The sequence below is a fragment of the Macaca fascicularis genome, chromosome 2 (assembly GCF_037993035.2).
Source record: "Macaca fascicularis isolate 582-1 chromosome 2, T2T-MFA8v1.1".
Taxonomy (NCBI): Eukaryota; Metazoa; Chordata; class Mammalia; order Primates; family Cercopithecidae; genus Macaca; species Macaca fascicularis.
In genome coordinates this window covers 146833863-146859710 of record NC_088376.1, presented here as the reverse complement: position 1 = coordinate 146859710, position 25848 = coordinate 146833863, and the positions used below count along the sequence as shown (strand labels likewise).

Below are 25848 nucleotides of genomic sequence, written 5' to 3'. Positions count from 1 at the left end.
TTAGTAGACCTATATTGAAAAAAACCCCTGTGCTCAATTATTATTATTATCTTTTGAATTTCATTTAAAAAACCCAAGGAAAGTTGTTTTCTCTCTTGTTACATAAAGTGCCCACATGATATTGCAATTTTGGTTCTTGGCTCACATCTCCTAAAGTATTTACCACCTGGCCGTCCACAGAAAGTGTTTGCTGACCCTGGCTTTAGATGCTAATTTAAACTTAGTATCAACTATGTTTCAGCCAAAATAGAAATATTTATTGTTTTGCCATGTGAAGACAGGGAAGCGTATAAGAGTCTGCACACTTACTATTCTTAACTTATATACTTTGATAGCATACTTAATCTACTTTTATATATTGGAGAGGAAATAAACATTAAAATGGTGAAAATTAGAAAAAAAAAACACTGAATAACAAAGAATGTCCATGTACTGATAGCAGTTTCTGAGCATAGGAGGTCTTGAATGACTGCCTATATAAGGAATGTGTTTGGTTAACTGGATATATCTTGAACCGGATCCTGACTGTGCCTGATAATGTTCCTTAGAACATGCTAGATTTGTGGTTTCAGTTATGCCCCCAAGAATGAAGGGTGTGAGTTTTTCGCCCAAATGAAAATCCTGTTCCTCTTCACATGATTGAGATTCAGCTGGCCTGGAGCCCATCAGGGGGTCTAGACAAAAAACCAGTGACCAATCATCGTCTGCTTATTTTCACCCTCCCCCCTGCAGAGCTGGGAACTGTAAACTCTTTGGCCAGGGCTGTCTGAATACAAAGTGAGTTGTCTGTCTGGTTTCTCAGTTCTACAGAATGAAATTTCCACTCTTTCCCTCCCACGCAAAAGGGACTTTGTGTCAATTCACCAAACTACACCCCATCGGGTAACACCATGATATATCAATGGGGCTCCCCACTCTACATTACCAAATGGGAATTGACATGACAGTAGGGGAAGGGAGAGGGATAGAAATGCACCTGGATTGGTCTGGGGAGCACTGGCAGGCACCCTGATGATACACTGAAGGAAGAAGGGGGATATCAGGTCCAAAAGGCAGTTTAGGGTGATCATGGGTGACTTTGAACCCAGGTTATGGGTTGGGACTTCACTCTGGAGGCAATGAGGAGCCACGACTGGTTCTTTTTAAGACATTTTAAAAATATTTACATTTTTTTGTAGAGACGGGGTCCCACTACGTTACCCAGAGTGGTCTTGAACTCCTGAGCTCAAGGGATTCTCCCACCTTGGCCTCCTAAAGTGCTGGGATTACAGGCGTGAGCCACTGCACCTAACCCATTACTGGTTCTTGAGATGAGGAGTTCAAGGCTTTAATTTGCACTGTAGGGAGATATTCTGGCAGCAGTATGAAGGAAGGAAGGAAAATTCTTGTTCACAGGGCTTGTTGGCAACCTTCTCATCTGTTGGAAAGCACTTTGTGAAGCCCCTCTTGGGGGAGTGTTTCATCCCTCACTGTTTTCCCTAGCATCCCTGGCTCTTGGCCCGGTTTCTACCAGTAGCCAGCCCTTTTAAGCAAACAGTGTCACTATCACTCTATGAAAACAAGATGTCTGGGTAAGGAGCCCTCTCAACATGTGTCAGGATGAAATGTGCTCTTCTTGCCTCTGAGCCATTTTCTGTGTCCTTAACCCAGTCATCTCAAAGGATGAGAGATCTGAGGATATCCTGGATCTATCATCTGGTGGTCCCTCAGCCACCAGAAACAAGCTAGCAGCTGAGAGTCAGAATGCCCAGCCTACTTGGGTCTCATCATCCTGGCCCTTTCTCTGCACAAACTTAGTCTCTCCCACAATCTTTTGTAGCAAGGTTTGCAATTTCTAAATTGCAACAGGTGGCTGAGAGGGGAGATACCAAGTCAGGCTGCCTGGGTTCATAGCTGTGTGACCTTGGGCAAATGAACTAACTTATCTGTGCCTCTGTTTTTTCACCTGTTAAATGGCGATTGTAATGATAGCAACATCATAGGATTGTGGTGTGGATTAAATGACATAACGGAGTTTTTGGACTTTCTAAGGGCTCAATAATGATTTGCTAAAATCTCGTCTATTCCTTACCTCTATCCACCTTGCAGGCTAGAAATGTAAAGCCCGGAGGGATTAAATCACTTTCCTAAAATGACAAAGACATGTTGAAGGCAGGTTTGGAAGCCTGGATTTCCTTCCATGATACCAAGGGCATGTAGACTAGCAGGAGGTCATTCCTGCCACTGATGAGCTCTGTTTTATCCCCTGTCAGTTCTCTCTATCTGTGTAAGGCCAGAGAATCGAGACATGTGAGTTTTTCATCATTTGCCACTGCTCCAGACTCAGCTCCACTCATCCTCTGCTTAGAGGACCTGCTCCTCCCCATATCTGATCCTGCCCCTGGAGACAGTCTACTGTCTACTTATTTTCACCCTCCCTCCTACAGAGCTGGGAACTGTAAACTCTTTGGCCAGGGCTGTCTGAATACAAAGTGAGTTGTCTGTCTGGCTTCTCAGTTCTACAGAATGAAATTTCCAGCTCTTTCCCTCCCGCACAAAAGGGACTTCGCGTCAGTTCACCAAACTACACCCCATCGGGTAACACCATGATATGTCAATGGGGCTCCCCACTCCACATTACCAAATGTGAATTGACATGAAAGTAGGGGAAGGGAGAGGGATAGAAATGCACCTGGATTGGTCTGGGGACCACTGGCAGGCACCCTGATGTGGTTCTCAGGGTTGAGCCTGCCTCAGTATCCCCTAGACGGCTGGTTAAAACATATCTCTGCTCCCCCCCCTTGCCACCACCTTCCCGCAGTGTCTGATACAGTAGATCTGGGGTGGGGCACAAGAATTTGCAAATTCCTAGGGGATGCTGGTGTGGTTGGGGCCACTCTTTGAGAACCGCTGTTATAGACTGTTTAAAAATAACTTTATACATAAGCTCAGCAAAACTGGTATCACCAATTCAGTTCAGTTACAACAAAGGCTCATTTGAATTCCTGGGATGTTTAAATTTAACACTATTTTTAAGAAAGGCCAAGGAGGCCATTCTCAGGCTACTTCCCCTATTAAGGAGCTAGTATGGTCAAATGAAAGTTCTTTGGGACTATGGTAAAAGGCATGGAGAAGAATACTTTATAATTAGCATATCAGTTGTTTCTTGTTCATGTTCCCAACTATCTAAGATTGGAGTTTGCTCATGAGAACGCTTCCAACATCTGTCATGTGACCTTGTTTGGAGACTATTTCCCACCTGGATAGAGGATGTGTGAAACAAACCTTTCAGAAGTAGAACAAATGGGAAGTTTCTCCCCGTGCCAATAAAGTGTTGCCTTGTTCCTTATTCTAATGGCACAAGATTCTTAATTGAAATGAAAGATTTTGAATATTGGGGTCTTTGTAATTTGTAAACACCTGCCTCAAGAAAGCTGAGGAACATTTTAGATTCAGCTGCTCAAAAGTTAAGACCCTGCAGGGTTGTGGGGTTCCCTCAGCCATGGTGTGTTTAAGCTATGTTGGCAAATTTCTTGGATACCCTTCCAACCAACATGGAATTTAATTTCTTTTCCATGAATACAGTCCCACCTTAGTGACTCGATTCTATAGAACAGAACATGGATGAAGTGATGCTATGCAGCTCCCAGGGTAGTAATAAAGGCAATATTTTTCCCTGGGCTCTCTCTCTCAGTACACACACCTTGGGAGCCTTCAGCTGACAGGAAAGAAGTCTTGGTATCCCGAAGCTTCCATCTGAGAGCAACCACGTGGAGAGACCTTGCAGAGGTCAAGGGAGGGTCCCAGCTGTGTGTGTCTTCCCAGCCTCTAGCCCAAACATATGAGTGAACGAGTTTCAGGTGATTCCAGCCTCTTGCCTGCAAGCTCCTCCAAATGACAGCGAATGGACAGAGACAAGCTGTCCCCACTGAACCCTGCCAAAATGGTGATTTGTGAGCAAAATAGATGTTGGTTTCAGCCATATGCCTTGGGATGCTTTGATATGCAGCCCTAGGTGATGGAAACATCAAATGTGTACATGCAGAATTATTAAGGTTTCTGAAATGGGAGTAACCAAGACACAAAGTGTTTTAGGCAACAGCAGACTCGGGACAGTGGCCAAGGGTTACTCAGCTGAAGAACTGTCTCTGAGGAATGAACTGTGTTGGCCTTCAGAGAGGGATCAGCAGATATGGAGAAGGCTCTAAATCAGCAATAATCTCTGTCTCGGGTTTGCCAGAAATTCTGTCTGAATTGTGTTGTTTTCCTCTGAAAGGCCCTTATCCAAAGGCCTACCCAGTCTAAACCCAGAATGCCTCGTGGAAATCTCACTACTACAATACAGTAAATATTTAACACAAGGGCCTTGAATTCAGGCACTGAGTTCTTTCCAACACAAATACTCAATAATTTATTTATAAACAGCATCTCCCCATTTCCTCTTATGGTGACTATTTACCATCTTTGCTTTGCAGCCTCATGTATCCCAGAGGTTTTTATGGGTGTGTTTCTTTCTTTTGTAGTCTAACATCATTTCTGGCATCCTTAGCTCTCTTAAGTTCTGTTTCCCCACACTGTATAGTCTTCCCAAGGCTCCCTATGGTGCAGAATGTGCAGGGTGGGTGGGCAACGGTTTGGGTCATGTGCTTTGGAACATGGTTCATGCCATGGTTTCATCACTGGTGAAGCTCTTGGACAAATCATCCAACCCTCTGAACCTCAGTTTTCTCATCTGTAGCACACAGAAGCAGGCCCTGGCTCATAGGAAATGTCTTACCCTGATGTTGGTGGTCACTACTGTTAACTGATCCCTTCACCTTACGTTTCTTCTTGGGGCAGGTTATCCATTATGGGTCTCTCTGCCAAGCAAGGCAAAATATTAAACATTTCTAACTGAATTTCCCTCCCTGGTTATGTGATGAAGTGAGGGAGATGGAAAGTCTTCATAAATGCTACAGGTATAAGAGAACATCAGTGTGGGTTGTTCTCAAATCCAGCTCTGACAAGCATGGGCCCAAGGACTGGCTCCTTGCAAAAAGATGCTGCTTGGTCCACAGCTGAGCAGGGACAGAGTCTCAGATGTGTTCACTCCCATTGCAATGGCCTTGCCCGGGGCTTAGAACTGTGTGGATGCTCCGGAGATGGGAGCATCTGTTAATTAGAGTCTGTGTCAGGTTTGGAGTGAGGCAGGTCTGGATCCTAGTTTTGCATTAACTACTCACCATCTAGGTGACTAGACAATTTCCTCAGCTTTGTTTTTTGAAATTTTTGTTTTTGTCTGTGATCCACAGTGGGAAATACATTTCATGTCCTGATCCAACACACACACACACTCCTGAAAAAAAAAAAAAGCTTTCTAGAAAAATATTTACTAATCCTGAAACACTCTCCCCTTTTCAGTTAAAAATATTCTGGTTGTAATCCACTAAATTGATGTATTACCTACTGATGGATTGTGACCTGAAGTTTGAAAACACTGTTTAACTTTGTTAAGAGTGTCTCTTAATTCCCTTGTCTGTAAAAAGGAGGATGATATACTTTGTAGGATAGTTCTTAGGATTAAGTAAAACAACATGCAAAATCTCTGGCACAGTGCCTGGCACAACCTAGGTAGTCAATGAATGGGAGATGACAGCATCAACATCATCGTCATCACTTAACCCATATTAGCAAAACAAAATTGAGTAAAACCAAAGAGATTAATAAAATGTTAAAACCATTCTTTATGATTTTTCTAGTTCAGGGGTCAGGAAACCTCATCCATCTGTGGGCCAAATCCAGCCTACCACCTGTTTTTGTAAATACAGTCTGATTGGAACACAGCCACGATCATCTGTTTAGATATTGCCTATGGCAGCTTTAGTGCTTCAAGAGCTCTGGTAATTAGTTGTGACAGAGACCATGTGGCCTGAAAAACCTTCAATATTCACTACATGCCCTGTACAGAAAAAGTTTACCAATTCCTGTTTTAGTCAATGGAATAATATGCAGCCCACTCAAAAAAAAAAAAAAAAAAAAAAAAAAAAAAAAGCTCATGAAGGCCATGTGGCAACATGGGAAAGTATTTATAGTATAAAAAGTGGGAGAAAGGGAAGTTTCTTTGGAAAAAAAAAAGATCTCCCTGAAAGTCACTAAAGTATCTCCACTGCAAAGCAAGAGGCAGGCAGATGTTGAGAAGCTGGTAACCATAGTGATTTTGCAGTTGCCCCCAGGCCCCTGCCCATGATGCCTGAGCCATGGGTGGTGGGACTGTGGGGAGCAGGGATTCCTCTGGGTGAATGACCCCAGGTTTGTCTCTGGGCCTCTTACCCTCCTGTCCTCCAGCTCAGATGGGGCTCACTAAGTGGGGAGGAGTGGCAGTTTCAAATTCCCAAGTGGAGCTGGCAGGAAAGCCAGCCAGCCCGCCTGCCGAGCCCACAAGCCAAACATCTGCTTAGACAAAGACTTGGAAGTCCCTTGCCCACAAATATGTCCCTCTATTGGGGCTGGAGTTGGGCTGAGCCGCCAGCTGCTGTAAGTTTCCATCTGAGAGGCAGAACTTTGGCGGGGAGGGAGGGGATGGAGGACTCCCATCCTCCTCTCAGCATTCTTGTGGGGAAATGGGGCAGAGGGGTCAGACTGTGCTCCCAGCATCCTGGAGGATGATTTAGAACCATATTCACACGTTTTTATGACTGTGGGGAACATCTTCACTTCTCTCAATGGACTGTCATCCTCCTAAGTTTGCTCTTTTGGGGCAGTCACTTGGCCTGAGAAAGGAGTGGTTGGGGAAGGGGCAAGACGGGGAGGCGCCCGACAGGAATGGTAAATGCTAGAGTAGAGATCACATTAAAGGCTATGTTCTGGCTTTCTTTTCCCTTTCTTCAGTTACAAGTTCGGGGTGTGGAGAAAGGCGGAAATTCCTGGGCAAAATAACCATGCCCGGGAAATCTGTGTATTTAATTTCTGAGAAAATATTCAGCGAGCTCTCTAAATGCAGGGCAATGGCTTGGTGTAGCTGCTAAAAGTCAGAACATTAAGATCATTGCCCACCCAGCTCAGGGGCCCATCAATTCCATCCAGGTGGGGAGTGCAGGGCTTGGAGAGTGCGCGAGGGACTCCCACCAGCCTGGTGAGTACGACGGGTCCAGGTTGCTGGAGTCAGCAGCTCCCTGGCCATGGAGATCTCTGATACTCAAAAGGCCCACAAGAACCCACAGTGTGTGGAACTGGGGGTGGATAGGGGAGTCCTTTCATTGTTCTCAGTATGCAGATAAGAGGCTCCCAAATGCTTAGTGGGCTGAGCTGCGAGTTACCCCAAACACTGCTGCCCACCCTGGAGAACCTAAACACTCACGTATATACCCCGTGGCATGGTTGGACCCACCCTGCCGAGGCCCCACCCCAAGACGGCTTCAGACTACATTCTGCCACTGAAGCAGAAGGACTGGGGATTGAACCGAAGCCCCACTTTCATCAGCAAGTGGGGTAACCTCACTGTGCCCCAGGTTCCTCATCTGTGAAATGGGTATAACAACCCCAACCTCTCTCGCTGGTTGTTACAAATAGTTAAAGAGGTTTTACTTAGGAGGTTGAGGCAGGAGGATGGTTTGAACCTGGGAGTTTGAGGCTGCTGTGAGCTATGATCCTGCCACTGCACTCCAGCCTGGGTGAGAGAGTGAGAGCCGTGTATCCAGAAAAATAAAAAATAAAGAGATTGAGACCTTGCACAGTGCCTGCTGCAGGCTCACAGTTTCCCCTTTCTTCCCTTGATTCTCATCTTGTCTTCTTTCCTACCCTCCATCCCTGCACAATGGGACAAGTGAGGAAAAGAGAGGGAGACTAAATATTTTTGAATTGCATTGGCCTCACTGATTGAAAAGGGCTCACTTCTTCAGAGGTGACAGCGGGTGTAGTAGCATTTGGGACCAGGATTTTTCAGGCTTGGTATTGCCCCATGAAGAAGGATTACTCTGACAACTTGGTGGCCGGAGGAACTTCCCATGATATCCTGCCTCTCCTAACCTCAGTGTAATAATAACACCTTCAGAGGACTGCCCTGAGGTAGGCATGGACAGCCACAGCTTTTCGTTCATTTCTGAAGTGGACAGAGGTGCCAAGGCTAATTTTAGGTGGCCCTGTCCTGTCAGTAGGGCCTGTCTGCTGGCCTGGGGTTGGGAAGCTGGGGTTGGGGTCAGAATCTGCTCACTGTGTTCAGATCATGTAACTGACAGTCCGGTCATGCAGGTGGGCTGGGCCCAGATGGCAGTGCATCCTGCAACCTGGCCACCACTGTTATCTGGGCTGACTCAGAACATGGCCCCTTAGTAGGAATTCCCCACAGGCATTTTGGCAATAACGCTCCTCTGGTGTGGACATTATTTTCCAATGGGGACGGTTGGGTTGGGGGGCTTGGTGGGAGGACTTGGCAGGCTGACCCTGCTGTCGCTCCGATAGGCCCTCTCCCAAGGACTCAGAGGAAGGACGTCCCCCAGCAGGTGGACAAGGTGGGAGGGAGCCGAGGAAGCTCACAGCTGGTGTGTGTCAGGGGGTGGGTGTAGTGGAAAGTGGGGCCCTGGCCTCAGATTGCAGAGAGTTAGTGTCATCAGGGATGGGGGCCATCAAGATAGGGTACAGAGCATAGTGTGGTAGATTCTGCACCTGTGCTTCCAGAACTCTCTAGCAACAGGAAGGGTTATGCAGCATTCTCAAAGGTGGGCTCGCTTGGAGTAACCCACCCCCCATCCCACATAAATAAATACACACATAACTTTGGGAGGCCAAGGCAGGTGGATCACAAGGTCAGGAGATCGAGACCATCCTGGCTAACATGGTGAAACCCCGTCTCTACTAGAAATACAAAAAATTATCTGGGCATGGTGGCAGGTGCCTGTAGTTCCAGCTACTCGGGAGGTTGAGGCAGGAGAATGGCGTGAACCTGGGAGGCGGAGCTTGCAGTGAGCCAAGACCGTGCCACTGCACTCCAGCCTGGGCAACAGAGTGAGACTCCATCTCAAAATACATACATATATACATACATAGAGCCAGGAGGCCAAATACATCTGGAAAATGCCCATGTTACCATCTAGACTCTCACTATAGGCCAAATTGGTGATATCATTTCTGCTGAGCTCACATCTAAGGTACTTTTTTTTTTTTTTTTTTCCCTGAGATGGAGTCTCGCTCTGTTGCCCAGGCTGGAGTGCAGTGGCCAGATCTCAGCTCACTGCAAGCTCCGCCTCCCAAGTTTACACCATTCTCCTGCTTCAGCCTCCCAAGTAGCTGGGACTACAAGTGCCCGCCACCTTGCCCAGCTAATTTTTTGTATTTTTTTCTGGTAGAGACGGGGTTTCACCGTGTTAGTCAGGATGGTCTCGATCTCCTGACCTCGTGATCCGCCCGTCTCAGCCTCCCAAAGTGCTATGGCACTTTTTAACACTGTTAGCAGCAGTCCTCAAAGTGTAGCCCCAGACCAGCATCACCCAAGGACTTGTTAGCAATGCACATGCAAAGGCTCCACCCAACACCTACTACTAAGAAGCTCTGGAAGTGGGACCCAGGCTTCTGGAGTTTAACAAGCCTTTCTTTAGTTTAAGGACCACAGCACTGGCCTACTAAAGGCTCTGAGAAGTTCTGTAAAGAAACCCATGTAGTTTCTTTCACTCCTGCTGTAGTTTCATGTTCACTCTAATGTTTCCTGAGCCAGCCACATGATCCTTTTATGGTCCAAAATATCTGGTAGCTCTCCTAGGAATAAGCTTTGGGAAATGGGAAAGAACATAGACTTGATTTTAGGCAGATGTTAGTTTGAATCCCAGTTCTGAGGCCCAGCAGCCTGGGGAGGCACAGCCACTTCACATATTGGGGCAGTTGTAAGCTTTAAATCAGATACTTGCTTAGTCCTGTCCTTGGTTCAGGCAATGCCCACGGACTTGCCGACACTAACGACAATCACAATGAACACGATTAAGATGATAAACAGGCAGGTGTTACAGTTCCCGTATGTTCACGTCTCTCTTTTTGCCCTTCATTTTTCTCCCATAAAATGAAGTTTTATGGGAGTTTTGGGGTGTCAGGCTGAGTCCTACAATTTCTTCCCCACACCTTTATTTTCAAGTTGAATCCCTGGACCACTTCTTGCAAAAATCATTGCCCTTCACCAGGGGAGCAGAAGTCAGGCTTCCTGCCTGATGCTTGGCTCTGGTAATTGTTCTATGCTGCCCTTTTATGAGAAAGGAGAGGGCGCAAGCGTACAGGGCGGCCAGCACACACGTCCACTTGATGTGAATGCTGGTGAGGCAAGGCAGACGGGTCAGGGAGTGCAGCCCATACCCACTCCTAATGGCGGGGTTGCTGGGAACACATTGTCTGTGGCCTGTCAGCCTATCTAGCTACCTTTATCAGGATTCACTCCCCTGCTTCAAGGAGGTGAAAAGGGAGTTAAATAAGGGCACACAGTCTTCTTCCTGTCTGGAACAAATAACAAGCAGGGTTTTACAACTTAGCATCTTATCACAGAAAGGGTATTGGATCCAGGTTCTGCCCCATAGAAACCATGGGATCTTAGAAAAGTTACCTATTATCTTTGAATCTCACCTGTAAAATGGGTTTGGTAACATTCACCCTACCAGGCAACTGTGAGAATTAAAGATAGACCCTGACAGTGTGAGCACAGTGTTTGGCACAGAGCAGGGGCTTAATAAATGTGGAATTGGAATCGTGCCGTCCCCCTAGGCAAATTGCCCATCCAAATAGATCCCATTTTTTAGGCTTAAGTTCAAACTTTCATTCATGGGTCACATATTTATTGAGCAACTGCTATGTATATCAATGACAGCCACTGCAAATAAAGAGATGAACAAGACCTCAGCATCTACAGAGGATGACAGACATTCATTCACTAATTACATAATAATTAAATTAAAATTGTGGTTGGGGCAGGGACATAGAAGTCTGTCTCCCACAGCTAGCCCAGCCCAGTCCAACAAATAAAGGCTTCCTTTGGAATCCCTACTTCTTTTCTGACTTTGGCCTTTTCCATTTACTGTCTAGTATTGCTATTTAAATGCTTCTCAAGTGTCACAGTTATTTCCTAAAACTGACTGTAGGACCCGGGTTCTCGCGCTGCCTTTGCCTTTGTTCAATGCTGAACAAATATGCGAGGCTCAGTCAAGAATAAAATACGATGTCAGATCCACATGTCTCTTGGGAATGGCGATTTGGAAATACTACAACGACTTAGAGGTCTCCTTCCAACTTGGAATTATCTAGTATTTAGGGTTTATGAACAAACAGCTATTTGAGGGTGGACAGAAGCCAGGATCAGGGTGGGGCGGGGAAGACCAGTTTATAGACCATGGTAACTAGATCTAGTATTTTTTTCTTTTTTACATCCCTAGGACATGTATTCTTCCTGAGAACTGGGCCTTTTATGCATCAGTGCCAAATCTGTAGTAGAGGAAATAAATTGTTTTTTGGTCTTAGAGTCCTCAGATAAAACACTTCCTTGGATGGCAATCCCAGATGGTGCTAATAAGATGGGGCTTGGAGATGGAAGATGCAAGTTTTGGATGATTAGCTTGAGTGACTCCAAGGGAGAAAGAGTACAACCCTCTCTGGATGTGGCAGCAGCTTCGTTTGGGCTGGCATTTCCCTGGGTCGCCTGGCTCATGGGTGACTGCCAGTCTGTTCAGCAAGGTAGATAATGTGCTTGGGGATCTCGTGTGCTGGGACTTCTATCTCCAAAAGTTAATTGCCATAGAAACAAATGAGGACACTTGGTTGATGGGGCAGGGGGAGCAAAAGGTAAAACAGGGGCTGGGGACCAGAAATGCAGTGCACACTAGCCTCAAGCATTCCTTTCACCTTCTGTGGGGTAGTTTAAGACAAACCAAGCCGTGAGGTTTCATCTCCCCAGCGCTGGCTCCTCCTTTCTGTTTTCTCAAAATGGCTCCCAGTGGCTCACTCCTCAACAGCACTTCTTCCACACTGCCACTTCCTATGGGTTGAATATCCCCTCCAAAAACTCATGTTGAAACATAATCCTCTGCATGGCAGTATTGAGAGGTGGGGCCTTTAAGAGATGATTGGGTCATGAGGGCTCAGGCCCTCAGGAATGGATTAATCCACTCATGGCTTAATAGATTAATGGGTTATCACATTAGTGGGACTGGCTTCTAAGAAGAGGAAGAGAGACCTGAGTTAGCACACCCAGCCCCCTTGCCATGTGATACCCTGAGCCACTTCGGGACTCTGCAGAGAGTGCTCACCAGGAAGAAGGCCCTCACCAGATGCAGCCCCTCGGCCTTGGACTTCTCAGCCTCCACATATGTATGAAATACATTCGTTTTCTTTATGAATTACCCAGTTTCAGGTATTCTGCTATAAGTAACAGAAAATGGACTAAGACACTGCTAGAAGAAACTTTTTCAAGCACAGCATGGACCATGTACCTCTGACCAAAAGCCTGTCCATGACCTTTGGAATAAAGTCCTAGCTTCATGGCATTCTGCAGTTTGGGGACAGTGTCCTCTGCTTGTTTGATTTCCTGGGGCATAGCAGCTAATACAAGCTAATCAGTATTTGACTGATGAATGGATGGAAGGAATGAACCCTCCAGAAATTCAGCCTCTGCTGCCCTTCCCAGCCTCGTGTCCCCAGCTCTCCAAGCATGCCACACTTCCAATCACGTGGGACTTCTTTTAATCCTCTAAATGCACTGTGCTTTCTTGAACTCCTGGCTCTTTTTGCAAATGATCACCTCTTTAAGGGGGTACACATCCTCCCTTCAAAACCTGAAGGCTTGGATGGCCCCTAGACATTCTTTATAGACCGGCTTGTACCTCACCAACTTCTTGAAGCTTACCCTTACCACCACGCAGGCTTAGATGTCCCTTCTCTAAACTGTGTCGGTTTTGTCTGTGACCTCCACTGGACTATGAGCCTTTCAAGGGCAGTGGTATTGTATCATTTTCCATGGGCCCGTGCCTGGCACAGAGTAAATGAGTAACCAATATCTGCTGAATGCACAAATTCATGAATAAATGCACGAATGAGGGAACAAAGTCCCGTGATGGGGCCCTGACGGTCCAGCCCCGGGCCTGCATGGTTTCAGCCTGGCTGGAAGCATGGGAGAAACTTACGTATTCCACTTCTTTGGACGGGTCACTGAGGCTGCCGTTGGTAGTAGCGGCAGTGGTCTCTGCCCCCTCTGGCTTTTCCTGTTGCTTCCCCTCCTCCTTGGGCAAGCCACCCTGCCCTGGGAGGGCCACTTCTCCCACGCCGAGGGCCTCGCTCTTATATTGCTTGACAAATTCTTCCATCAGTTTCAACTCATTCTCCAAAAGTCCACGGCAGCGCGAGGGATCCTGGTCATAGATGGGGAGCTGATGCATGAGCTGGCGGCGGCGGTAAAAGGCGCCCTCCGTGCCTGTCACTGGCTGCTTCTCCTTGGGGATGAGCTCCATGTACTGCAGTCCCTAGGGAGGAGGAGGAGGAAGGGACAACGTGATGTGGACGGGGCTTCATCAGTTAAAGAAACTATGATAGAATCTACCTAACACTAAAAATGCATTCTCTTCCAGCATTCTTAGCAACTGAAAGACCCACAGTCTTTATTTTCTTAACTTAATGCAGTTAGATTACTTTTGTAATTTTAGAAAATTACGAAAGCAATACTGTCCATTGTGACAAATAATACATACATGAGAGAAAAAAACTTTAGTAAAGGAAAAACATGCATCCCTTAGCTACCTTGTGTATGTAGGGAGTGTTCTATGTCTCAATTTTGGTGATAGGGCCATGGAAGTGTATCTGTGTAAAAGTTCGTCAAGCTGTACACATCAGACTCATGCACTTTGCCATATACATACTGTACGATCATGTGCTACATGACAGCATTTCAGTCCACGATGGGCCATATATGCCACAGTGGTCCCATAAGATTATCATACTCTATTTTTACTGTACCTTTTCTAGGTTTGGATATGTTTATATACACAAATACTGACTGACCATTGTGTTACAATTGCCTATAGTATTCAGTACAGTCACATGCTGTACAATTTGTGGTCTAGGAGCAATTGGCTATACTGTGTAGCCTAGATGCGTAGTAGGCTACAACCATCTAGGTTTGTGTAAGTGCATTCTTTGACATTCACCCAAAGACAACATCACCTAAGGACACATTTCTCAGAACGAAACCCCAGCATTAAGTGGTGTATGACTGTCCTTTGTTTTAAAAAGGATTTTAAAAACTTATACCTTATTGGCTCATGGTAATAGCTTACCAACAAGTTTGTGTCTATCCTTCCAGACTATTTCCTATGTATATTTATTAAATAAGGGCACCCAGTCTTCTTTCTGCTTGGAACAAATAACAAGCAGGGTTGTACTTAATGTACTTAAATGCTATTTTCTGTGTGTGTGTACCACTTAAAATGAGTCCTTGGTCAGTGGGTTCTGTTTCTCCTGTGACCGCGCCAGCCCATGTCATGGTGTGGGACAGGTAACAATCTTGAGTGTGAGAAAGAGACACTTGTTTGCATCTGCTAATGTGTGCTCTGTTCGTTAAGTAGCTAGCTCTCTACTTGCTAATAATAATCATTATTTTATCATTTATTCTCCAAGGAACACTGTAGTTTTCAATTTTGGATGGCACTGGAAAGAGAAAGGAGTCTACATTTACTCATGGGCTAGGTTTTCCATCAGAATTTGAATAAAGCTCATTTTGCTTTGTTCTCTGACTTTCAATTAATAGTAATAATTACATTTACTAGTTTGCCTCTATCCCCAAAGAAAAGTTGCTGTTTTAAAATCTATTCTCTAGTATCATTTGCTAGACAGTAGCCAGTTGATAAAACTCTTACAGTATAATGACAAGTAATGCCAGCTGGCTGCCTTCACGAAACCTGTGTCCCACTCGGCGCTCTCTTCTCACTGGCCCCACAATTGATGGGCTTGATTTCTACCTTCACTCATGGACTTACAACTCCCCCTGCCCCCGGAAGGAAAAGCCCTCTCTTGTCTTTCCTGTTCTTACAAGCAGCACTGTATGCTTTGATCTCTCCCTAGTCCTTAACCATTCCTAGTGTATTTCAGCTGACCCTCTAGCGGGACTGTCCACTCCCTGAGGGCAGGCCATGTCCCTTCTACTGCAGTAGCAAGAGCAAAGGCTCTGGAATCAGCTTGTCCTGAACTGAAATCCTGGTTGTAGGTATCCCAGCGGTGTGACTGTGGCCATGTCATGCCGACTCTCTGCACAGGTTCTTCAGCTGTAAAAATGAGGCTTGTAAATCCTAGGGTGGCTGTAGGATTACTTAACAGAACCGCAGGACCTACCAAGCTGGTCCAACCATGGCCCATGGGCCACATATGGCCCAGGACAGCTTTGAATGTGGCCCAACAGAAATTCGTAAAAAATTCGTAAACTTTCTTAAAACATTATGATATTTTTCTGTGATTTTTTTTTTTAAGCTCATCAGCTATCCTTAGTGATAGTGTATTTTATGTATGGCCCAAGTCAATTCTTCTTCCAGAGAAGCCAAAGGATTGGACACCCCGATCTACATGCTACTGACTTTCTCTTCTCTTTTTCTTTTTTTTTTTTTTGTTGTTTTTATTTGCTTTTGTTTTTTTGAGACAGAGTCTTGCTCTATCGCCCAGGCTGGAGTGCAATGGCGTGATCTCAGCTCACTGCAACTCTATCTCCTTGCTTCAAGCGATTATCCTGCCTCTGCCTCCTAAGTGGCTGGCATTACAGGCGTGAGCCACTACACCTGGCCAATTTTTGTATTTTTAGTAGAGATGGGGTTTCGCCATGTTGGCCAACTTGGTCTCCAACTCCAACTCCCGACCTTAGGTGATCCACCTGCCTCAGCCTCCCAAAATGCTGGGATTACAGGCGTGAGCCACCGCACCTGGCCCTCTTTGCTTTTCTATCTGTGGCTTTTCTCTTTTCAAATCTCTGATTACAGTCAGATTCACCAGCTACATATGTCAAAGTAGTGTCTCTCAATGGACACAGTGTACAATAACCCTGTGAAAAATTACTAACATGCAGATTCCCAGGCACCAAGCCCCAGTCAAGATCTCCCTCCAGTAGGTTAGGTGTGGGGTACAGGAATCTGCATTTTAAACAAGAATCCTGGTAACTCTGATGCAAGAAGTTGGCTCCTGGACCTTACTTGAACTACTGTTTCAATAAAATACTGGCAAACAAAAAAAATGAGTGAGATAAACAACTGGGATTCTCAAGCACTGGACAGATATCTGAGGAAAGGCCGGTGGATGATTCCCAGCTGCTTCAGGCTTTTGCAAAACTTAAGAATTCTCAAGGAAGAAATATGAGTTTTGCTAACACCTGAGAGAGGCCTAAATGAGCTCTTACTCTGCTCCAAGTTATAGTCAGAGATTAACATTCTTGATCAGAATGGTGTAATTTAAGTAGATGTTCATTTTAGATTTCCTGTTTTTGTAATATGAATTTTGTTTCTCTCAAAACTGAATATTTTTACTTCATTTACCTCCTGGGAAACATTCCTAATAAAAAAAAAGTCAACCTTGTTTAAAATTGCTTTTTCTTAGAAAAGTATAATTAAATCATTATTGACATAAGATATTTCATGGTTTATTAATTAAAAAATATGTAAAGGCAACTTCTAATAGTAGAATCGACAAAGTCTCAGGTCAGTAACATTTCCACATCATATGACTGGTAACTGTCTGAATATTAATGTGTTCACAAGTAACTGTCCAATTTGGCCTCATTTATATATTTGTTTTTATTGAACAGAACTCTTACACTTGGGTGAGTCCCAGGGACGGAGAGATTAGGGGAAGATATAGGTCAGGGCCACAGCCTGAGAAACTGTGAGAGGCAAATTGTTCATCCTGGACAACCACTTTCCATTTCCATGCCTGACCCTGACTCTGAACCTTAGCACCCGGTCTCCTGATTCCCATCACCTAGGTGGCCGCTGCTAGGTTCATCCTCTTAGAACCCATCTGGCCCATAGCTTATCAGTTGGGGCTGGACTCATTTGGGAATTGTGGGAGTGAACACGGAAATTCATGCTGAAATGCATATCGTACAGACCCTGTTGCTGTCTGATTTTAGGGAGCAGTGGTGAGGAAGCTAGGGTTGTTGTGGGGTGGGGCAGTACAAGTCTAAGGCTTGGTACCTGCTGGGATTCATAAATTCTGGGAAACAGCATAGAAAAGGGAGAGACAGGTGACCTGAGCTTCTGTGGGACTCAAATTGAGGGATGGCTGCAGATGCCCCATTGGTGGCTCTGCCCTAGATCCCAGAGGACACCTGTCTGAGACACCTTCTGGCACCGTAGGCTCATAGCATACCCAGCTAATCCCAGGTATGTCTGCATACCTCTGAATGCTTTTCAAGGTGCTTTCTCAGACAGAAGAGACGACCTGGGTGGTGGAGTGTCAGGAAGTCAGGGTTTTAGGTCCAGTCCTCCTGCTGCTCTGTGTCAGACCAAGAAAGTATCTCCTGGGCCTCAGTTTCCTCATCTACAAAGTTCAGGGTAGATTGTGTAATCCTTAGGGTTCTGACCATTGTGAGAAATCCCTGGCAATCTCACTCAATAGTCACCACAACCGAGAGAGAGAAGAGCAATATCACTAACCCAGATTTATAGCTCGGAAAAGGGGAAGGAGACGGTGGATTCCTGTCAAAGAGGCCAAGATAGTCCACAAACCACATGGACGAGCAGAAGCCCCTGTGCATCACACAGCTGCAGAAACATCTGGAAAGGGCTTCGTCCTGACCCCGTCTTAGGAGACTGGGTTGTCTGGTAGTTTCTTTCTTGATCAGTATGAAATTACAGATGGTTTCTAACACAAATATGTCAGCCAGGTAGGTCTGAAGAATCTCAAACCTTAGGGTGCATAAGAACCACTGGGAGACTTGTGGAAAGTTTTCTGGGTCTATCCTTAGGTTCTGATTTAGGAGGTCTGGAGAGGCCTAGAAATGAGCACTTTAAGCCAGGAGTGGTGGCACACACCTGTAATCCCAGCATTTCCAAGGCCGACACAGGAGGATTGCTTGAGGCCAGCCTGGGAAACACAGAGAGACCTCATCTCTACAAAATACTAAAAAATCAGCCAGGTGTGGTGGCACATGCCTGTAGACCTGACTACTTCAGTGGCTGAGGTGGGAGGATCGCTTGAGCCCAGGAGCTCAAGGTTATAGTGAGCTATGATCACACCACCGCAGTCTAGCCTGGGTAACATGTCTCAAAATCCATCCATCCATCCATCCATCCATCCATCCATCCATCCATCCATCATCCATCCATCATCCATCCATCCATCCATCCATCCATCCATCCATCCATCCATCATCCATCCATCATCCATCCATCCATCCATCCATCCATCCATCCATCTATCTGCAGTTTAAAAGTTTCTCCTGGGTGGCTCTGACACAGGGCATCCCAGGGTTGGGGCTTCTCTGGGAGCAGTGAGTGGGGAAAGAGGATGTGACCATCAGAGACAGTGGGAAGTGGCAGCCGGACAGCCAACAGGCTGGGGCAGGCACAGGGCCCTGCAGAGATGTGTTAGTGTGTAGCCTTGGGTGGCAAATTTGCTCACACTGTCCCCTTCCTATTTCTTGCCCAGGGTCTGCCCCTGCTTCCAGAATCTAAAGAAGGATTTTGGAGAAGTGGAAACAAGAGATTGGCTCACTCTGCTAGCGTGGGGATCAGGCCTGACTAGCATCTTTCTCACACCAAGTGCTGAAGCAGCCCCGTGCAGGCTGATTCGGCTCATGGGAGAGTAACTGCCCCTCCTGGGAAGACTGCTGACTTCCCCAGGTTCAGCAGTTGAAGGGATGATAGGAGCAGCCAACTCAGGGAGGGCTTGCTATGCTCCAGGCACTCTGCCAAGTGCTTCACACACGTTAACCTATTTAATTCTCACAACAATCCTAGCAGGAAGGTACTAATGTTACCTCTTGGAAAACAGAGGACAGAGAAGTTAAGTAACCTCCCCAAGGTCACACAGCTAGTATGTGATAGAGACAGCTTTGAACCCAGCAGCATGGGTCTCAAGCCCTTCTCTGCTGCCTCTCCAGAAGATGGATGATTTTCCAAGAGGAAAAATGTTCCCCAATCTCTGGAGGCATTTCCTTTAGTCATCACTTCAGAGTGAGCGGGCTGTGTAAGCATCAAGTGGTAACAGGATCCCCCATTCCCTGGATGTGTCTGTTTCTCTGGGATTCCAGGACCTGCACCCTTTTCTTGTGAACTTTACAATCATTGGTGTGCTAGGGATCCTGGGGCAGCATCTGCGTGTGGAATCAGCCAGATGTTAGCTGACCCCTGCGTTCACGGTGTCCTTTCACGGCTCTGCACTGGCTTTGGGTGTCTGTGGCTGCAGGGGTAATGTGCTTCCTGGCTGGAGCCTTGGAGAAAGGGAGTTTCCCTTCCCAAGGACCCAGTGATCCTTTTGCAGCTCAAAGCTCCAGCTGGGGCTGGGCATGGTGGCTCATGCCTGTAATCCAAGCACTTTGGGAGGCCGAAGGGGGCAGATTGCTTGAGGTCAGGAGTTTGAGGCCAGCTTGGCCAACATGGTAAAACCCCATCTTTACTTAAAAAAAAAATTAGCTGGGCATATAGTCCCAGCTACTTGGGAAGCTGAGGCACAAGAATCGCTTGAACCCAGGAGGCAGGGTTGTAGTGAGATCAGATCCTGCCACTGTGACAGAGGAAGACTCAGTCTCGGGGGAAAAAAAAAAAAAAGGCTCCAGCCTCTCTGTCTTTGCATTGTCAATGCTACCACATCCAGCTGCCACTGGTGTGTATTTAAGATGCCTGGCCTTGCCTGGCTGGTCTGAGACTTCCACCACTGCTCCCTATTCATAAACGCTGCTAATCAAGACCTCAGAATCCCTCTTAACACAGCCCTCCAAGCAACTACGATTGACTGGCATGGACTTGGGAAGGGAATGACAGGGACAGAGGTTTCGGCCAGAGTCAACCACCTGGCACTGCTCTGACTCTGAAACAGAATCTCCCAGGTATCTCTCTGATAACCAACTATGTCACGTTATCTACCTCTGACACCTGACTATGTCATAGGAGCTAAATCACGTTCCCATAACCTTTAGCAGGAGGCGTTTTCTCAGACCAGTTGGGAAGGTTGGTTTAGGTTTTATGTTTTTCCTGAGGACCTTTCTTTATTTTTCTTTTTTTCTGAGATGGAGTTTTGCTCTTGTTGCCCAGGCTGGAGTGCAGTGGCACAATGTCGGCTCACTGAAACCTCCGCCTCCTGGGTTCAAGCGATTATCCAGCCTCAGCTTCCCGAGTAGCTGGGATTACAGGTGCCTGCTACAACACCCGGCTAATTTTGTATTTTTAGTAGAGATGGGGTTTCACCATGTTGGTCAGGCTGGTCTCAAACTCCTGACCTCGGGTGATCCACCCACCTCGGCCTCCCAAAGTTTTGGGATTACAGGTGTGAGCCACTGTACCTGGCCCCCTGAGGACGTTTCTGAGTTATTTGGTGTTCTGCAACCTGGCTGGGACATATTGAGTGGAGAGGTTCCAAGAATCTGACTGTATCAGGAAAGAAACTAAAAATGCAAAGCAAAGTGGAAGGGAAGGAACTCCTATACCCTGGATTAGGCAGTGAAACACACATGGGATCTGGAATCTGGAGACTCTGTTCTGATTCTTCTCTTTCTGATTCTTCCGCTGGCAGCCAAGAACAGTAAATGGGCTTCATCTGACAAGTCAACCCCAGCCCATAGTGGTGACCTAGAGTGCTGTGTGAAGAAGGATCCTGAGGGCCGATAAGGAGTCAATGGGAAACAGTACTCTGACCGATAAGCAATGCCTGCCATGGGTGTGGAAGCAGAGGGCGCGGTATGAGTAAGTGCCACCCCTGCATTGCCTCCTCACGGGCCTCTGTTTGCTCCTCTGTAAAATGGGCCTGTAACATACTCAGCAAATAGGGAGTGGTGAGATGTTCATGAGATACATATACAAATGTTCAGTGGATGCTGGTTTCCTTTGTCTTCTCCCTCTTTCCTTCCCCCAAATCCTGGCTAGCTTTCAAAGCCACACTCAAGCTGCTTCCTCTTCATGATCGCCTTCCCTGAAAATGCTAACCCAGGGTATCTGCTCCTTCCTGCCTCCCCTCCCACCTGCCAGTTCGCCTGGCCTGGCCTGGATTGGTAGGGAAGAGCCCAAACTTTGGAGTCAGGGTGGCCTGAGTTCAAGACCTGGCTCTGTCACTTAAATTGGCTGTGGGACATTTGGCTAGCTGCATCGCTGCATCCTCTCGCTGAGCCTCAGTTTCCTTCTTTGTAGATGAGGGTAATGAGCGTATACTTCTAACAGTGCTGGAAAATTAGATGAGATTGTGCATGGATAGTTCCTAGTATAGTGGCTGGTAGACAGTAAATACTTAACAAATATCCACAATTAGGCTTATTGTTATCAGCATTTGAAGGCTTAAGAATTGCTCAGGCTTTCTTTCTGGTTGCAAAGGATGAGACATAGCAAAATTCAGTCCCATTCCCAAAATATAATCAGTCTTGATCATTCAGTAATTTAAAAAAAAGTCAGGAAGATCAGTGGGAAGGGTGAGTTGTCCAATCTCAGAAATGTGACTTGCCCTGGACGCCCAGATGCAGAGCAGACAGAGGGGTTCTTTATAGCTATGTGGTTTTAGGAGCCAGCATTAATCACTGCCTGACGATGCCTTCCCCTGATTAGTCTGGGGTCAACGTGTTTGGGGTTTTCACCAGCCGGTCCCTGACGCCTGTAGACAGCTCTTTCATGAGCTGCTTGCTTTGGTTTCCACTGACATCCTGGAGACCTGTTTGATAGCTTACCCAGACCTGGAGCTGGAGGGAGACCTGAGCTCTGAACTACCGGGCATGTCCTGGCTCTGCTGTTGTTCTGTGGCCACACTCTGTGGCCCGGGACCAGCTCCTGTCTAGCACTAAAAACTTTTGAAGGCCAATTAACCATTCTGTGTTTCCTTACATGTAAAACAACTCTGCCTTACAGGGTGATTGAGTTCATGGATGCTGAAGTGTTCTTTTAAAATGTGCTTTTGCTTTTCAAAAAGTACAGATCAAGAAAAAAATCTTAGCCTCTCTTCACTTTATCTGGAAGGGATTTTTCCTCCTTAAGGCAACAGCTTAGAACTGTGCGTCTCAAACTCCATATGGTGAAGGATCAAGGTTTGTTTGTTTTTCACTTATTGCAGAGTGATTTGTGGTCTCTCTCATGTGATTAGAATGTAGCACATGCCCCATGAGATTTCAGTGTGAGTCTTACCACGTGGAATTCTGTTCAATGGTATGAGTTCTCATCCCATCACACAGTTGCATGTCAAACTGCTGTAACATTTTCCCAACATATATTCTCACACTGGGTCTAGGTCACAAAGACTGTGTGGAACAGCTCCAGTCCACAGCCCACACTTAGAGCATCTCTGGCCTAAAAGGTAACATTGCACTAACACTCGTCACACCTATCCTGCACCCTGCACTGTGCTGGGTGCAGGGATGTTACAGTTTATAGGACAGACAGGGTGTCTGCCTTCATATCTAGGCACAGAAAAAAGATAATCTGCTTGCAATAAAAGTTGTTAAAGAAACCAAAAGAAAGAAAAAATGTGATAGGATGGCAGGGAACATCTATTGTAAACTGAATATCTGGGGAAGGACTATTTAGGAAGAGCAAGGAAAGAACTTTTCAAAAAAAGGATCAGGAAGTGCGAAAGCCCCAAGGAGGGCAGGAGCTTGGTGTGTTCTAACACTGGAAGCAGAAAGTTGGAGTGTCATAAGGTGTTGAGATGTTGGGAGTGAGAGCACAGTGATGGGAGCCATGGAAGAGCCTGAAGGGTAGGGCCATGAAGGGCTCCAAAGGCACTCCTTTTCTTCCAGCAAATATTCAGTTAAATGCCATGCTTGCATTTTTAAAGCTGTTGAACCTTCTACAAATTGTATTAACTTATAGAAATCATCTAGCCTCTTGTTACTCCATGTGTGGGGTTCTGGGGACCAGTAGCATCAACATCACCTGGGAGTGTGACAGGCGTGTCATATCTCAGGATGGCCCTGAACCTGCTGGATGCATTTTGATGAGCTCCCCAGGTGATATCTACACATGTTGAGATTATAGGAGCCCCGATCCAGTGCATTGGATCTTGAAGGTGGCTGCATGGGGAGTCATTTAAAATGGTCACATCTGATGATTTGGATTCTGTAGTCTGGAGCTTCTGACTCAGTGGTCTGGGATGAGACTTGGGTATGGAGACCTTCTGCAGGTCCTGGGGATTCCAGTGAGCAGCTAGGGTGTAACCTTGTGTGAGTCACTTGCTCTCTCTGGACCTGTGTCCTTTCTGCCCTCCTCAGGGTTTCTCTGATCATTTACCTGAGATTTCTCTGGTTGCTTTTGTTCAAGGTTGTATAAAACCAGTTTGTTTCTCCCTTCTAAGACCAATAGGTTTCAGCATTTAGGCAGAAGAGAGAACTGTTTCTCAGCTCTCCTACAGGTTTGCAAAGGGCATATCCCAGGCTCCTTTGAGGGAAAATGAATATCTTGCAGATGGAGACAAGCACTCAGAATTTTGAGTGAAAAACTATCTCCTGTTCGGAAGTAAGGAGCCCAAATGGAACAATGATTGCCCCTGTACTAGAGCTGCAAGGCCTCTTAGGGTCCATATGAATACCTCTACCCATTTCATGGATAAGGAAAACTGAGGCCCAGATAGTCTTCATTTCAACATCACATGATATAAGGGCAGGGCTAAAACCACAGCCACTCCTGTCATTTTTGTGACCTTGATCTCTTGCCACCCCATGTTTGAAGTTCAGAAACACTTGACGTAGCTAGTATTTATAAGGATAGGAAAACAACTGCTTAGTTGGGGAAGCTCTCTTACCAGTTTCTGGGTGACTCCAGGGGGAGCCCACTCGTAGGTGATGGTGTCAAAAGTGGGATCTTTCCCAGTGGCAATAGGGTTGGTCATGATCATCCGGTTCCTCTTATAAATCCGGATGCCGTCCCCACCTTTCACCCGAGCAGTGAGGGTGGAATACTTGGAGTCCATCAGCAAGCGGCCAATTTTCCGATCGTCTTCTAGGTCGGAGGTTAGGCAGTGGTCCTCTTGGCTGCATTTGCAAGACTTGCATATTTTCCTGGGGGTGGGTGGATGGAGATGAGTGAGATTAACTTCCAGAAAGAAGAGGCAGATTCTTTTGCTAGCAGCATCTACCCTTTTAAAAGCAAGCTAAAACTTTAAGTTGGAAAGGTTAGCAGCAGACAAATGGTATCCTGAGACTAAAAGGCCCTTGGAATTGGGATTTGCATTTGGGAAATGACAGTGTTTATATTAATCTATCAGTGAGGAATGTAGGATACAACTTTCGCTGGTAAAAAGAGTGGCATGTTTTCACTCCTGCTGGTTGCCACGGCAAAGTCCGATTTGTTCATCAGAGATGCTCTAAAGCTGGGCTGGAGTCTGTGTGGCCCATAGCCTAAACCTGGCCCACAATCTGCTCTTGCAAATAAAGTTTTATTGGAATATAGCCATTCCCATTCATTTACATATTGTCGGTGGTTGATCTGGGGCAACAACAGCAGAGTTAGTAGTTACAACAGAGAGCGCCTGGCTCACAAAGCCTAAAATATGTACTTACTTTCTGGCCCTTTACAAAAAAAGTTTGCTAACTCCTGCTCTAAAGAATTATTAAAATTGTTTCCCAAGATCATAGCCTCGGAGCTTCAGCAACTTTTAAACTCTTTAGCATAAATACTGACGTTAGAATGCAGTAAACATTTTCTTCAAGAAATTTGTGAACAGGACCCAGCAGGGAGAGAGCTGAGAAAATCCCTCTGGCTGGGGAGATGGATGTTTGTTGGGAAGGCTTTGTAAGGAGAAGGAAACACATCCTGGGGAGGGTTCAGGTTTACTAAAAAGCCTCATGCTTCTCTTTGATAATAAAAAAAAATGTGTGGCTACTTGGTGTCATGCTGTTAAGGTTTAGAAATCCAGAATTCCATAGCGTGAGAGGAAAATTGCTCCCCTCCCTTTCCAGCCTGTCACCATGGGCAGGCTGTGCTGGCTCTCAGATGCTCTTCTGCATGCAACTTGAGAGCTTGTTAAATAAAGTGAGCAATGTCAAGGCCAACTGCAGGGATGAGGTAGGCCCAGCAAGGGAGGTCACTGCAGCTGAATGATCGGCAAAGCTGAGGGAACCCTTCTTTTCCCTCCTATACTCAGGAAGTAAATACGTCTGATCGAATATCACAAATGTTGATTGTGGGGCTAGTGGGGGCATACCTTGATGGTCTGCATTAATGGTGCTCAACTAAGGTCAATTAGCAATGTCTGAAGACATTTTCAATTGTCCCAGTGGGGTAGGGGAGTGCTATTGGTGTCTGGTGGGTAGAGGCCAGGGATGCTGCTAAACATTCTACATTCCACAGAACAGCTCCAACAACAAAGAGTTATGAGGCCCAAAATGTCAATTGTGCTAAGAGACTGGGAACCCCTCACTGAATATGAAAAGAAGGCCTTGTTGTGACCTTTAAGGAGCTTACAGTTGGGATGGGGGAGGGAGAGACAATCAGATGGAAATTATATAAAGTACAATATGTTCGGGGCAGAAGAGAGTTGCCTATAATCTGGGGGTAGTTCTACTGGCCTAGGCCAGTTCTTTGGGAGATTATTATGTGGTACATAGAAAAAGGCTTGGTGCTTAGTGGTCATGAGTTTGGAAAACAGTGGGCTAAGGGAGGTTAAACACCTCTCTTTAGTGCAAAGTTACTCCTTGACTTTGATACGGTGATGTGCGGCATGACATTTTGAATGCTACTGGAGAAGCTTGCAGTACAAGTTCACATTCAGTGG

General features: G+C 46.1%; 1 protein-coding gene across 1 annotated transcript in view; it reads right to left on the bottom strand.

The window, feature by feature from the left end:
- Positions 1-25848, bottom strand: part of LMCD1 (LIM and cysteine rich domains 1) — a 67074-nt gene that overhangs the window by 6736 nt on the left and 34490 nt on the right. The window contains exons 3-4 of the mRNA XM_045385859.3: positions 23878-24133; positions 13101-13436 (exon numbers count right to left, since the gene is read on the bottom strand). Coding sequence (XP_045241794.1) covers positions 13101-13436; positions 23878-24133 — 592 coding nt within the window. The remainder of the gene's footprint in view (positions 1-13100; positions 13437-23877; positions 24134-25848) is intronic.